The sequence below is a fragment of the Hemiscyllium ocellatum genome, chromosome 15, assembly GCF_020745735.1.
Source record: "Hemiscyllium ocellatum isolate sHemOce1 chromosome 15, sHemOce1.pat.X.cur, whole genome shotgun sequence".
Taxonomy (NCBI): domain Eukaryota; kingdom Metazoa; phylum Chordata; class Chondrichthyes; order Orectolobiformes; family Hemiscylliidae; genus Hemiscyllium; species Hemiscyllium ocellatum.
In genome coordinates, this window is record NC_083415.1 from 6,575,380 (window position 1) to 6,589,309 (window position 13,930).

Consider the following 13,930-nt stretch of genomic DNA (forward strand, 5'->3'; position numbering starts at 1 on the left):
TGTATCGCCCAGTAAATAAAATCTCTCAACATCCTCAATTCCTCCTGAAGCCTTAGCATTACCTGTACAGCAACACTTAGTTAATAGTTCACTGTTTGCTTGGTTGAGCTGGTTCTGCCTTGTGGTCTTTGAGTTTCAGAATTAGTTCTCACAATACTTTTGAATGTCTTTTTTTTAAAAAAAAATGTTGACGACTTTGCAAAGGAGAGAGAGAAAAGATTGTAGCTAACTCCAAAGTTTCTTTGCTTCTCTATCTCACAGGCTGTTTTAAGCTGCACTCTGATCAATCAGAGGTTTGTTGCTGTACTGAGCACTCCTGGACCCATAACAAATAGCGCTACTTTGTCCAGATTTGATGCCTCTGAAACGTAACGCTGGTCCGTATGCATCAGTTAGCTTTACTTGTTTTCCCAAAACTGCAAATAACTCCTGTGTTCTCTCCTAAAACAGTGTCCGTTTTTCAGATTTTCAGTCCATAGTTCCAAAAACAATAGAGATGTGGTCTCTTAGAGTTGTCTCACTGTCTGTATCTTTATCTAATACATAAGTTAGTAACGCAAATGTGAACACTTTAAAGATTTCAAAGTCCAGACTTATGGCTGACTTAAAAGTTGCAAGTGTTAACTGCATTTACCTAAAACTTAAAGGACTGAATATTTAGCTTCTCTGTGCACTTCTGTATGTAGACATATAGGGTAGGTTGATATTTCAGTGCATTATTGAGGCACACTGCCTGGCTATCTTCAGATGGGTTTGTTTTACTGTATTCTGGGTGGTTTTATCTGATGAAAGTTACATAACGTCTCTTGGCTGCAGGAAATAAGAGTACCATTGCGATTTGGGCATTTCATTTACAGATTAGTGAGGCTTTAAAGGGCTTTCAGTTCGACTTAGTGCAGATTGGAACCAGTACGTTGCTGCTGCAATTCAGATATATACTGGGTGTGAAGACAGTCATTATAGATCTACAGTGACTTATTTTGTGGAAGAACGTAATACAATAGGAGATGCAAGGGAATTGGTTCATTATGCATTTGCAGTGGGATATTTAGGAGGTGCTAAGTGTTAGCAAAGATTTAATAGTGGGACATTAGGAGTTGGGGCAAGAGGTTAGATTACATTACAGTGTGGAAACAGGCCCTTTGGCCCAACAAGTCCACACTGACCCGCCGAAGCGTAACCCACCCATACCCCTACATTTACCCCTTACCTAACACTACGGGCAATTTAGCATGGCCAATTCACCTGACCCGCACATCTTTGGACTGAGGGAGGAAACCGGAGCACCCGGAGGAAACCCACGCAGACACGGGGAGAATGTGCAAACTCCACACAGTCAGTCGCCTGAGTCGGGAATTGAACCCCGGTCTCTGGCGCTGTGAGGCAGCAGTGCTAACTGCTGTGCCACCGTGCCGCCCACTTGGAGATTGGTATCGGAGAGAGACCATAAAGAAGTGTTTGTTTAGCTCACTGCAATTTATTGTGAGCCCTGATTTGGGGTGTGTCCTGATTTTACTGAAAGAGCAGAGGAAATTCTTGAAATTTGTCTTAATAACCAGAGAAATATTTGTACGTGGTCCTGCTGATGTGAAAGTTCCAAGAAAGGCTGTTTGTTCCAGCAGCGTGACTGGTATCAGATGTGCAACAGGCCACCTCCCAAAAAGGCTCACCCAATTCTGTCCTTCTGCTATCGGTTTCCTCCAGACTGCTGTTCTGGCTCAGATATAGCATGCCAGCTACAAAGGGAAGACAGCTGTATTGCAACACATTGGCCCCTCAGGACGATTGATTCTACCTCACTGGCTTACTAATGGTGGGAAGGCTCCCTGATTGCTCAGCAAGCTAATCCGCTGAGTAATGCTACACACCAGTAAGATGCTGCTATCAGTCCCTGTCTGTACTCAAGATTTATAGCATGGATACAGTCCATTCTGACCATACTTGGTGGTCATGTTTAATGTGCCTTTTTGACTATCCTTTCTTCATTTCACCTGATCAAGATACCCTTCGTACAGCATCTTTGTAGATGTAATCATAGTTTCTCAACACTGGAAGAGACTCTTCTACCTGTTGTGTCCATGTCACTCATCAAGCACTTATCTACTTGAATTACATTTTCCAGCATTTCGCCAGTAGCTTTGTTTGTTACTGCATTTTGAGTGGTCATCTAAACAGTTCTCAAATGTTGCGAAGGTACCAGCCTCTGCTGCCTTTTCAGACTCTCCCACTGCCTGCAACCCTTCTCTTGACCAGTTCCCCCATTCCTTCCCTGGCTTCCTAAAGTTGCTGGGTGACTCCATCTAAAATCATGCTGTCCAAGTAATGTTCAGTCCATGTATGCACCACTGTCCCTCAAGCCTCTATCAAGCCCATAAACCAAGCGCTCAAGCTATTCAAATCATTGGCACTTCCTGCATATGTGGTTCTCCAAACTGCCAGGAGCCTCTAACATCTTCCATAAACTGCAAGCCTGCAACATGGAACACTGAGCTCCTCTATTTTACTTTTAGTTAAAATATTTATCCTAAGTTTAAACCAATTAGTAAATTGCTTAAGTTTCCTTTTGTAAAGAAGCTCTTCCCTTTCCTTAATGCAGCTTAAAGTATCTACCAATCATCGCTGATGTCACTTTAGTCAGCCATTTTGAATTCTGCTGCTCTGACCTGAGCGTGATTTGAGCCATGATCCTCAGGCACTTATTGAGAATCTCCACTGCTACTGCTACTCTGACTTCAAGAAATGAGGTTGCACCAAGATTTGAACTCAGTCCAGAGTGCTCATCAACAAATCATGGAACCCACAGTCTCCCTTGTGAAGCAACTCTAGTGTGCTGCAAACACCTGTTGCAGAAGTTTAAAAGTCTTTGAACAAGTGTTTCCATTTTTATTGGATTTATTAGTTTATTTATATTTGCTTGGTTGACTCTTGAATGACTCTGTGATTCAACCAACCTTTCAGGCAATATGTTCCAGACTTGTTTCGTGTTACAGTCGCAAGGTCGGCATTATCGCAACTCGTGATTAAAAAGTATATCTATAATCAATTCAGACACGTTATGACACACCTCCAGAGCAAGTGGGACTTGAACCCAAACCTCCTGGCTCTGAGGTAGAGACACTGCCACTGCCCCACAAGAACTCTTCGATTCTTGCTGCATTCCAGATTGATTTGATTACTTGAATGAATTAATTGACTTTTTATTTCTCCAATTTTGGACTCACCCACAAAGGAAAGGATGTATATGTTTAACTCCTCTCAATTTTAAGTGCAACAATGTAAAGACATAATGTGTCTTCCATTTCTGTATTTTTGATGTAGAGTAAAAAGGGAAAAGGATGGTTTTAAAACAGTATTACCGAAGGATTACTCCATGTTTTGAAAGCAAGTCATCTGTCAGGCATTAAGAGTCCTGTACTGTTTACACAGCTGTTGGTTTCAGCAGTTGTAGGAGAAGGTGCAGACAAGCTGGACGAAGGATGTACATAAATCGATTTGAGCAGGCGACAAGTATCTGATTGGTCTGTAGCCTTAATGATTGCTATGACAATGGCTGCTTGCTAGTCAACAACTATCGGATTGAATCGCAGGTAATTGACCAGCTTGAGTCTGGAACAAGGTGAACAGGGAAGCCTTGAGATCTCCATCAGCTCAAGAGCTCTTTCTGTACTCAGCAGTAAAAGCCACTTGAAGCCTGATGAATACTAGTTTAGTTTTCAGTTGCTGTAAGCTATGGCTTTTTACAATCAGATATTTTTGTAAGTGTGAACCAGTCATCCTGTGCTCCTGCAAATATGTGGAAGTATCTGGAGAAGGAATACCATGAAGCAGCATTCAGCAAAAGAATTCTCTCTGATCTGTCCACAGAAACCAAGCTGCCTTCCCTGCCTTTTCCTCACCTATAAACACCCATTTAATTTTCTGTTTGTGTGTAAGGGAGAGTTTATGTAGGATTAGAGTTTTAACTTGTAGTCATTTGCTGACTGTTCACAATTGTTTACCCGAAGTTAGTCAATTTAGTTATAAATAATCATTATTACAGAACACCCACAATGCTGCTGGGAAGGGTGTTCCAAGATTGTGACCCAGCAGCACTGATGGAGCAGTGATGCACAGTATTTCCAAGTCAGGATGGTGTGTAACTTGGAGGGGAACTTGTAGATATTGGTGTTCCTATGTACCTGTTACCTTTGTCCTTCTAGATGATAGCAGATATTGATTTTATAAGGTGCAGTCTTGGGAACCATGGTGAATTTCTGCAGTGCATCTAGTAGATGATATAGACTGTTGCTACTGTGTGTACTGGGAGTGGAGGGAGTGAATGTTGACGATTGTGTGGCTGAAATGCCAGTCAGACAGGCTGCTTTTATAAGTTATGGCCCCTTCACTTGCACTCAAGATGAGTATATTTATCACAATCCCTGACAGCTTGAGTAGAGATTGGCTAAGATATGAAAGGCAGATGAAGTGATGGATAGTGCAAGTTGGTGGGAACTGTCAGTGTTGCAGTAGAATGTGTTCAGGAGGGTGGGGTGTCAGGAATATAGGTGTGGCCAGTGAATAGTGAGGCTGTTTGCATTTGACCATGTTGATAAGGACAGTGTTGTTTATTACTCCTCCCAATTTAGGGAAATTTGGCAAACCTTTCATTTATACAGCAGAAATGTAGAACTTTTGCAACAGTGGTAGTGTTCTTCCCTCTGGGTCAGAACCCTTGGATTCCAGTCCAGCATTGGGTGGCACAGTGGCCCAGTGGTTAGCACTGCTCCTTCACACTGCCAGGAAACTGGGTCCGAATCCCATCTCAGATGACTGCTTGTGTGGGGAGTTTGCACATTCTCCCCCTGTCTGCGTGGGTTTCCTCCGGGAGTTCTGGTTTCTTTCCCACCATCCAAAGATGTGCAGATCAGGTGAATTGGCCATGCTAAATTGCCCATAGTGTGAGGCGCATTAGTCAGAGGGAAATGGGTCTGGGTGGGTTGCTCTTTGGAGGTCAGTGTGGACTTGTCATGCTGAATGGTCTGTTCCCACACTGTCGGGAATCTAATCTAATACGTCATAACATGCATGAACAGCAGATGCGTTAATCTTAGGATGATGGTTTACTATTGAATTGTATCAGCTGTTTTGTCACAGAAGCAGTTGCCTGTTTGTATGATTTACTGTTCCTGTACGTAGTACAAGCAGAGACGTATTTGAATGAAATGGTTGGGGATATGGCAACCTTTGCTCTCTTATGCAGCTAAACAGGCAGTTCAGAGTTCTGATGTAGGGTCACTGGACCCAAAATGTTCACTCTGCTTTGTCTCCGCAGATGCTGCCAGTTTGAGTTTCTCCAATTCCATTTTTTGTTTGTCATAGCTTCTCAGGTTGTGCTTGAGTGGAGTTTGAACTCCTACTTGGTTTGTGAGAGAGGGAGTGCTTTCAATTCAGTTAAACTGAATTAAGATAAGAAAGCTGCTCAGTGATCCTGCAGCCTTTCAAATAGATTGTCTACAAACGGGCTAATTGATCTCCTTTGGATTCGGTGCCAGAGGTTCAAAGTTCACATTGATTTTGGCCTTTGTTGATTTTCTAATATCTTGCCCATTGTTTTGGCCCGTACATGCTGTATTTGTTCTTGATCGTGTGAGTGGAGAGCACAACACTGTCGCAGGACCTCAGCATTAATTTCTGCGACCTATTGATTTTCAGAATTCAAACCTGGATTATGTATGTGTGTCTGAATCTCACCTGCAGCTTTGTATCAATGAATGTTGACAAAAGTCTGTTTCATCTAAAAGCCATATTGTGGAACAGACTGCGTAAGAAATATAAGTACGCGTGTCCATTCATTCTATTTAGCAATTGTGCTATTAGGAAATGTCTTAAACTCAATTGAAGATTCCTTCTGATTCAGGCTGGAGTGTGTTGTCTAAATACAAGTTCACTAATTGTACACCAGTCATATAGAGTCATAAAATATTTATTATAATGGAAGTTGTAATCACAGCAAAGTCCCAGTGTGGACTCTAAGATCGCTGCTCTGGTTAATTCATTCACAGCCAGGGGAACAGTGGGAATTCCCTCATTTTAATTAACATGCTCTCTCGGTATGGGTAATGCAGGTAAGGTTGCATTTATTGTCTATCTGCTGAGAAATAACTAAGCAGTTTCCTAGGTCAGTTCAGAGGGATTAGGAAACTCTACATAGTTCAAGTCAAATTGGACTGAAACTCCAAACCTGTTGTGTTTCTCCAGCACTTTGTTTTTATTTCAGATTTTCAGCATCTGCATTTATAATACTGCATTTATTATCCATGCATGATACTAGCCAGTTAATTAGGCTTTCACAACTATCTAGTAGCTTTTGCTAGTATATCTTGAGTTTATTGAATGCAACATGTTATCAGAGTGGGGTCTGAACTGAAAATATCAGTGAGTTGCTAATCCAGTACCAAAACCACTGTTCCAACAGATTCCTCCTTAATCTCTAACCTGGTTTCCTGTAGACCCAGGTAATCAAACCTGAACCCATACATGTTGGATGTCCCTGTGAGCTCTCCACTGTCTCCTGGTCCTTATGCACCCTTTGTGAGTTTTATCATATCACATGATACCTAAAATGTAGATTGCTCAAAAAGGAATTTGCTTCAATCTCCCAGCTTGACAAATTGGCCACCTTGATGGTTCAACTGCGGAACAGTGAATTTGAAAAGGGACCAGTTCACCCCGATAGCTCAGTGATATTCTTGGGTATCTCCATTGTATGATTCCCCTATACATGTAGCAAGCTAATTTGGTAGCTGTTTTGTTTGTGTTGTTCTGACTAATTAACATGTTAACGCAAATCTAAAGTTGGGTTTGATGGGACTCAAATTGGCAAATTCGACTTGTGTGTACTTCTCTTGTACTCCAGCTCAGTTACACTTAAGTAATGTTCAGTCAGAATGTGGCAGTGTGGTGGGGTCGACAAGAATTTAGCACACCATGTAGATCTTGGATATAGAATGGATTGATTAAAAAGTTTTATATATGTATATTAAGGTGCAAGTTCTAAATTATTGAGAGTTCAGACTGCCCTTATCACATGGACACATTTAAAATAAGATCATAAGACATAGGAATGGAAGGAAGGCCATTCGGCCCATCGAGTCCACTCCACCATTCAATCAATGCTTCAAGGTAACTCCAAACCACAACAAAACAGAGCCCCGCACTATCTAAGTTCAGGAGCAGAGTAATACTATGTGTAGCTGTGTTTGCTGTTTATGATCGTTTACTCAAGTTATTTAACTGCAATTTGTTGGATTTCTTTTTACTGTGTTGAAATGATTTGGTAGTACCAAGGCTCACTGTGCTGAAAGAAAAACGGGAATTGCTGGAGAATTCAGCAAAGCTGGCAGCATCTTTGGAGAGAAAGCATTGTTTACGTTTCAGGTCCAGTGACCCAGCTTACTCCATGCTGTTATAACATATAAATGTTCCTCTTTAGCATCCTGTGGCAACAAAATGGACTCTCTGGGATAGTCTCTGGGAGCTGCTTGCAGCCTCCATTCCTTCACTAAAGATCATTATTATGTATGAAGATAGAGCTGGCTGCTAATTTAACTGGAGGACATCACAGCCCTAGATTGACCTTGTTTGTATGTATATATGTTCTAAAGAAAAGCATAAATAAAATTCCAGAGTAAGTCTCTGGTCCATAATTGGGATCCTCTGGCCAAGGCCAGTAGTAGTAATGCTAATCATGGGCGAAGGAGGAATATAGTAGGATAGTGGTTTTAATACCAGACTAGCAATTCCATGCTTTTTATTCTTTTGTGAGATGTTGCTGGCATATAATGCCAATCCCTAATTGCCTTGATTTGAGCTCAGCTGATTCAGAAGGCAGTTAAGGGTTAACAATGGTTGCATGAGCCATGGTATAGAGTCGTGTAGATAAGGACAGCAGATTTAACTAGGTTTTCACCATTACAGACTAGTTTACAGGTCTGTGTTTATTAAATGAAGTTAAATCCCTCCAGTTGCCATGGTGCGATTTGAACCTGTATTCCCAGAGAATTAGCCTGGGTTTCTGGATTACTGGTCCAACGACACTGCCACCATATGTGATGTTGAATTAAATACATTTGTAGAAAATTAGTGGCATCAGGAAAAAATTACCATGAATGCTGCCAGACTGTTATGAAAACCTAATTGGTTGGGTAATGTTCCTTAGGGGCTGTACCTGTTCTGTCTTGTACGCAGTTCCAGCCCCCCACAGCACTGTTCCTAATCCCCTCTGAATTGACCTAGGAAACTATGTACAGTAGTTATTTCCAGGAGGCAGGTAGTACATTCAGCTTGAACAGCCTCACCCACAGTGAATTCGTTAAATCCAACATGGTTCCATTGTTGACCTGGCTGTGACTGGCTAACCTAAGCAATGATAGAACATGGGGGTGGGGTGGCCTTTGCCCTTTATGTGGGTCTGATTTGATTTTTGGCCACATTATTGGGAACTCAACCATGGGCTTTGATTTGTTTTTGTGCAATTTGAAATGATGGCTGATGGAAACATTGAGCTTTCACTAGTGTCAAAAGCAGTGTCTGCTGACAAGTAACTTGTGCTGTTTCCTTTTTCCAGGATGCTTTTGTACAACTGTATGGAAATAATGCTGCTGCTCGGAACCGTCAGTTGCAGGAGTCCGTTGTAAAATGGTTTATGGCACTAACAGCTGTGGGTGCGACTTTGGCCATTGCTGCATTCTTAGCCCGGAGGAGGTAACAGCAGTGAGACTGCATTAAGAAGCAAGCTTTGGTCAACAGCCATTACATTGGAAGAATATCTTAGCAGAATGGCTTGGCCATGAAAGCTGCATCGATAGATCTCAGCTTACTCCTTGTGTTGGAACACTCTCCGCTGTTTATGTATTGTGTTTGGGTACTCAGTTTACAATTACAAAGCATTCATGCAGGTGCTGTGACAGAAACCGAGATTATCCGCAAGTAAAGGAACTACATCAGTAACTAAAGCTAACTTAATTCAGGAATATTGAACCTGGAGTGCAGGCGCTGACCAGCAGCTTATACAGTGAAGATCTCTATTCATTGACATGGCTCTGTGCCGTATTGGCAAAAATCCACAAACACTGCAGCCCCCTCGCTGCACTGAGGTGTTAATTTTAAGATCTATCATGTCTGATGTGACTGAATAGTACAGACGGGTCAGACTGCACAGAAGAAAAGCCCCGTTGCTTGGATTCCAGAGGAGGAATGAAGTTAGAGTGGCCTGCAAGAAAGCTGCTACTTGTTCTGGAGATGCCAATGGCCTACTACAGCTCAAAATCAAAGGAAATGGTGGGCAACACCTTCAACTGGAAACTGCTGGTGATAACCTAGGCAATGGAGCAGAGTTTTCCTGTAACTGAAGGCTGACTGACATTTTATTTATACCAAATTTTTAGATTTTTTGTTACCTGCTGGAATATTGATGTGGTGCTTGAGTGGGGGTGACCATACAAAGCCTGTCTCTGATGGGCTCCCTGATTTCTGGCATTGTCTTAATGGTATACTGCAGGAAAGTTTGATCATCTTGTTTGAACTGAAGTTGAAGCTGCCACTGCTTCTCAGCAGGAATGAAAAGCAAGACTTCAACCATTTTGACAAGATCGTTTGGAAAAGGTTTTGCGGCACATGGGTTGTCCATGTTCCTTAAAGTGGCTCAGAATTATTTTAAGAAAGTTTTCCGCTATCATGTGAGGATGCTGAAGACGTGACTACTAGTCACTATTATTCACTGTAATCATTCCTTTTTAATTTGCTGCTCACACCACATTAGAAGCGAACTACTTTACACAGTCTTAAAATTTAAATTAAAATGACTTGTTTTTAAACACAAGAGCACTGACTTCTGATGTTTTGTTTTTGCCTTTCCTTTCTGATTCTGCTGATGGACAATTTTCTGAAGAAAGCATCTCCAGCCACACAGTAACTGGTGTGCTTGGTCAGGAGCAGGAGACCTTATTGCCTGTGTCTCTGGGTCACAACAGCAGAATCCTAGAATCTCACAACAATACAGCACAAAAAGAGATCATCTGGTCGTCTTAGACCAGCTTTTTAAAATCTAACTAGTCCCATTCTTCAAACTCTGACTTTACAGCACTGTGGAGACATAGACCTGTACAGCGTGGAAACAAATCCTTCGGTTTGACTTGTTCACGCCAACCTGCCATCATAACTTAGTCCCATTTGGCAGCATTTGGCCTATATCTCTCTAAACCCTTCCTATTCATAAACCCACCCAGATGCTTTTTAAATGTTGGAATTGTACCAGCCTCCACCACTTTCTCTGGCAGCTTATTCCCTACATGCACCACCTCTGTGCGAAAACATTGCCCCTTAGGTTCTTTTAAATCTTCTCCCCTCACCTTAAAACCTGCCTCTAGTTTTGGACTCCGACACCCGGGGGAAAAATAATTGTCTATTTACCCTATCCATGCCTTTCATGATTTTATAAATGTCTGTAACATCACCCCATAGCCTCTGAAGCTAGGGAAAATAACCCTAGCCTGTTCAACCTCTCCCTATAGCTTAAACCCTCCAACCCTGGTAACATCCTTCTAAATCTTTCCTGACCTCTTTCAAGTTTCACAATACCTTTCCTATAGGAGAGAGACCAGAATTGTGCACACTATTCCAATAGTGACCTAACCAATGTCCTGGTTAGGTCACAAAATGACCCAACTCACTGACCAATATAGCATACCAAATGCTGCCTTCACTATCCTCTCTATCTGGGACTCTATTTTAAGGAGCTATGAGCCTGGTCTCTGTTCAGCAACATTCCCCAGGACCTTACCATTAAGTGTATAAGTCCTGCCCTGATTTGCTTTTCCAAAATGCAGCTTTCTCTAGCTACATCAAACTCCATTTGCCTCTCCTCAGCCCATTGGCCCATCTGATCAAGATCCCATTGTGATGTGAGGCAACTACTTTCACTGTCCACTACACCCTCAATTTTGGTATCATCTGCAAACTTACTAACCATACCTATGTTCAGATCCAAATCATTTGCATATAAATGAAAAACAGTGGACCCAGCATCTGTCTTTGTGGTACACCTCTGGTCACAGGCCTCCAGTCTGAAAAGCAACCCTCCACCACCTTCCATCTACCTTCAAGCCAGTTCGGTACTCAAATTACTAGTTCTCTCTGTATTCCATATAATCTAACCTTGCCAACCAGTCTACTGTGGGGAACCTTGTCAAACGCCTTACTGAAGACCATGTAAATCATGTCTGCTGCTCTTCCCTCATCAATCCTCCTCTTCATTTCAAAGAAATCAATTAAATTAGTGAGACACTATTTCCCCCACACACAACCATATTAACTATCCCTAATAAATCCCCATCTTCCAAATACATGCAAATCCTGTCCCTTAGGATTCCCTCAAACAACTTGCCCACCAATGATATCCGGCTCGCCATTCTATAGCTCACTGGCTTTTGCTTACCACCTTTCTTAAATGGTGGTACCATGTTAGCCAACCTCTCCAGTCTTCTGGCACCTCACCTGTGGCTATAGATGATTCAAGAGAGAATATTTGTAAGTTACTATTGAATTTACTGCACCATGTTTTCAGTCAATGCAACCAAGATCACAACTTAAGTATTTTTGTTCATGCATCTAAATCTTCTGCCAGTCAATGGAGTTTTGCCAGTTTGGTGCCAAGCAGTGGTTAGGTCTAGACTTCACTGTTTTCTTGTGTTTACATAACATTGAGTACACAGTTTATCTCAAATCAAAAAAATAATCTGGAAGAGATTGGTGCTGAAAACATAAGATGTAGGAGCAGAAGTTAGGCTATTCAACTCTGAGTCTGCTGCACCATTCAATCATGGCTGACAAGTTTCTCAACTCCATTCTCCCTGTAAGCCTTCATCCATTTGACAGGAACCTATCTATCTCTGTCTTAAATACACTCAATGAGCTGGCCTCCACAATGGTGGCAATGAATTCCACAGATTCACTAGTTCTATGGCTGAAGAAGTTCATTCTAAAAGATCTCCCCTTTACTCGAAGGCTGTGTCCTCCAGTCCAAGTCTCTCCTACCAATAGGAACATCTTCCCAACATCCAGTCTGTCCAGGCCATTCAGTAAGTTTCAATTAGATCACACCCCCCCCCCCCCATCCTTCTAAACTCCACTCAAGAGTCAGTCCTCAAACATACTTCAAATATTTACCTTTTCATTTTGAGATCATCCTCGTGAACCTCCTATTAACATGTTCAGGGTCAGTACATCCTTCCAGAGATATGGGGCCCAAAACTGCACATAATACTCCAAATGTGGTCTGACCAGAGCCTCAAAAGTACATCCCTGCTTTTATATAATAAATGCCATCATTGCATTTGCTTTCCTAACTCAACCTGCAAGTTTACCTTGAGAGAATCCTGGATTAAAACTCCCAAGTTTCTTTATATTTCAGATTTGGGAGTTTTTTTCTCAATTTAGAGAATAATCTATGCCTCTTTCTACTAAAGTTGTATTCCATCTGCCACTTCTTTGCCCATTCCTAACTTGTCCAAATCCTTCTGCTATGTCGCCACCTCCTCAATGCTGCCTGTCTCTCTACCTATCTTTGTATTGCCTGCAAACTTAACCAGAATGTCCTCAGTTCAAATTTCTAACCACATTTGGATTTACCATGACATGGATCTCTTCTGGTGGGCATATGACAGCAGAAAGAGGGGTTGGCTTTGTGGAGGATGCCTATGTAATTGCTTTTGATAGTCATAGAATCCCTGCAGTGCAGATGGAGGCCATTTGGCCCATCAAGTCTACACTGTCCCTCTGAAAAACATTCCACCTTCTCCCCATAACCTCACATCTACCACCTAACCTGCACATCTTTGGACCGTGGGAGGAAATCAGAGCACCTGGCAGAAACCTATGCAGACACTGGGAGAACGTGCAAACTCTACGCAGTCCCCCAAGGCTGGGATTGAACCTGGGTCACTGGCATTGTGAGGCAGCAGTGCCAACCAGCAAAGGAACAGTGCTGTGAAAGCTTGTGAATTCAAGTAAACCTGTTGAACCATAACCTGGTGTTGTGTGACTTCTGATAAGAGCACAAGAAGCACCAACCTATCTACACGAGTCACACTTGTCAGAATGTGGCCCATCGCCTTGAATGTTTTGACATTTAATATGCTCACCCAAGTACATGTTTAAAGTTTGGGAGGATTCCTGCCTAAAATGCTCTTCCAGGCAGTACATTCCAGATACCGACCACCTTCTAAAAGGTGAAAATCTTCCAATCCCATCTAAACCACCTGCCCTTCACCTTAAAAAATTATGCTACCTTGTTTTTAATCCGTCTAACAGGAATGGTTATGTTCTGTTCCCCTCAAACTTATACACTTCTATTAGATCTCCCTCAGCCTCCTCTGCTCTAAAGAAAACCGCCTGAGTTTATCCAGCCTCTCTTCATTGCTTAAAATGCTGCAACCCTTTCCTCTGCATAGCCTCCAGTGCGATCACAGTCTAGTGCACACTCCACCTGTGGTCAAACACAGATTTTGTGTAGCTTCAACATAATTTCCCTCCTCTTATAATCTATGTCACCACTGACAAAGGCAAGTGTTCTACATGCTGCCACCTTCAGCCATCTGTAGATGAGCAAGCCAAAGATTCCTTTGTTCTTCTGAACTAAATGTTCTGCAATTCATTGAATACCCCCTGGTTTCTCCTGAACATCTTTCAAAAGTGGAACCACGTAATCTGTCATCATCTGCTCTGGCATGTCCCCTTTGCCATACAGGAATTAAAAATTTGAGTCAGCAGCCCTGTAATTTCCTCCCTTAGTTTCCTGAGCAGCCAATTCTTGTACACCCATTACACTACGATTATCTTTATGCCAGGGAAAATCCTGTAATAGAAATGCCCTATTTTAATATAGTCCCATGAA

At 42.1% G+C, this 13,930-nt stretch overlaps 1 protein-coding gene across 2 annotated transcripts in view; it reads left to right on the plus strand.

Moving 5' to 3' along the window:
• Positions 1 to 13,930, plus strand: part of bcl2l1 (BCL2 like 1) — a 69,923-nt gene that overhangs the window by 24,180 nt on the left and 31,813 nt on the right. Inside the window, exon 2 of one of the 2 annotated variants that reach the window (XM_060835940.1) lies at positions 8,606 to 9,859. The exons of the other annotated variant lie outside the window; for it this stretch is intronic. Within the exon in view, the coding sequence (XP_060691923.1) occupies positions 8,606 to 8,746 (141 nt within the window). The 3' untranslated portion in view covers positions 8,747 to 9,859. Of the gene's footprint in view, positions 1 to 8,605; positions 9,860 to 13,930 lie in introns of those variants that run through there. 2 annotated transcript variants of the gene reach the window in all.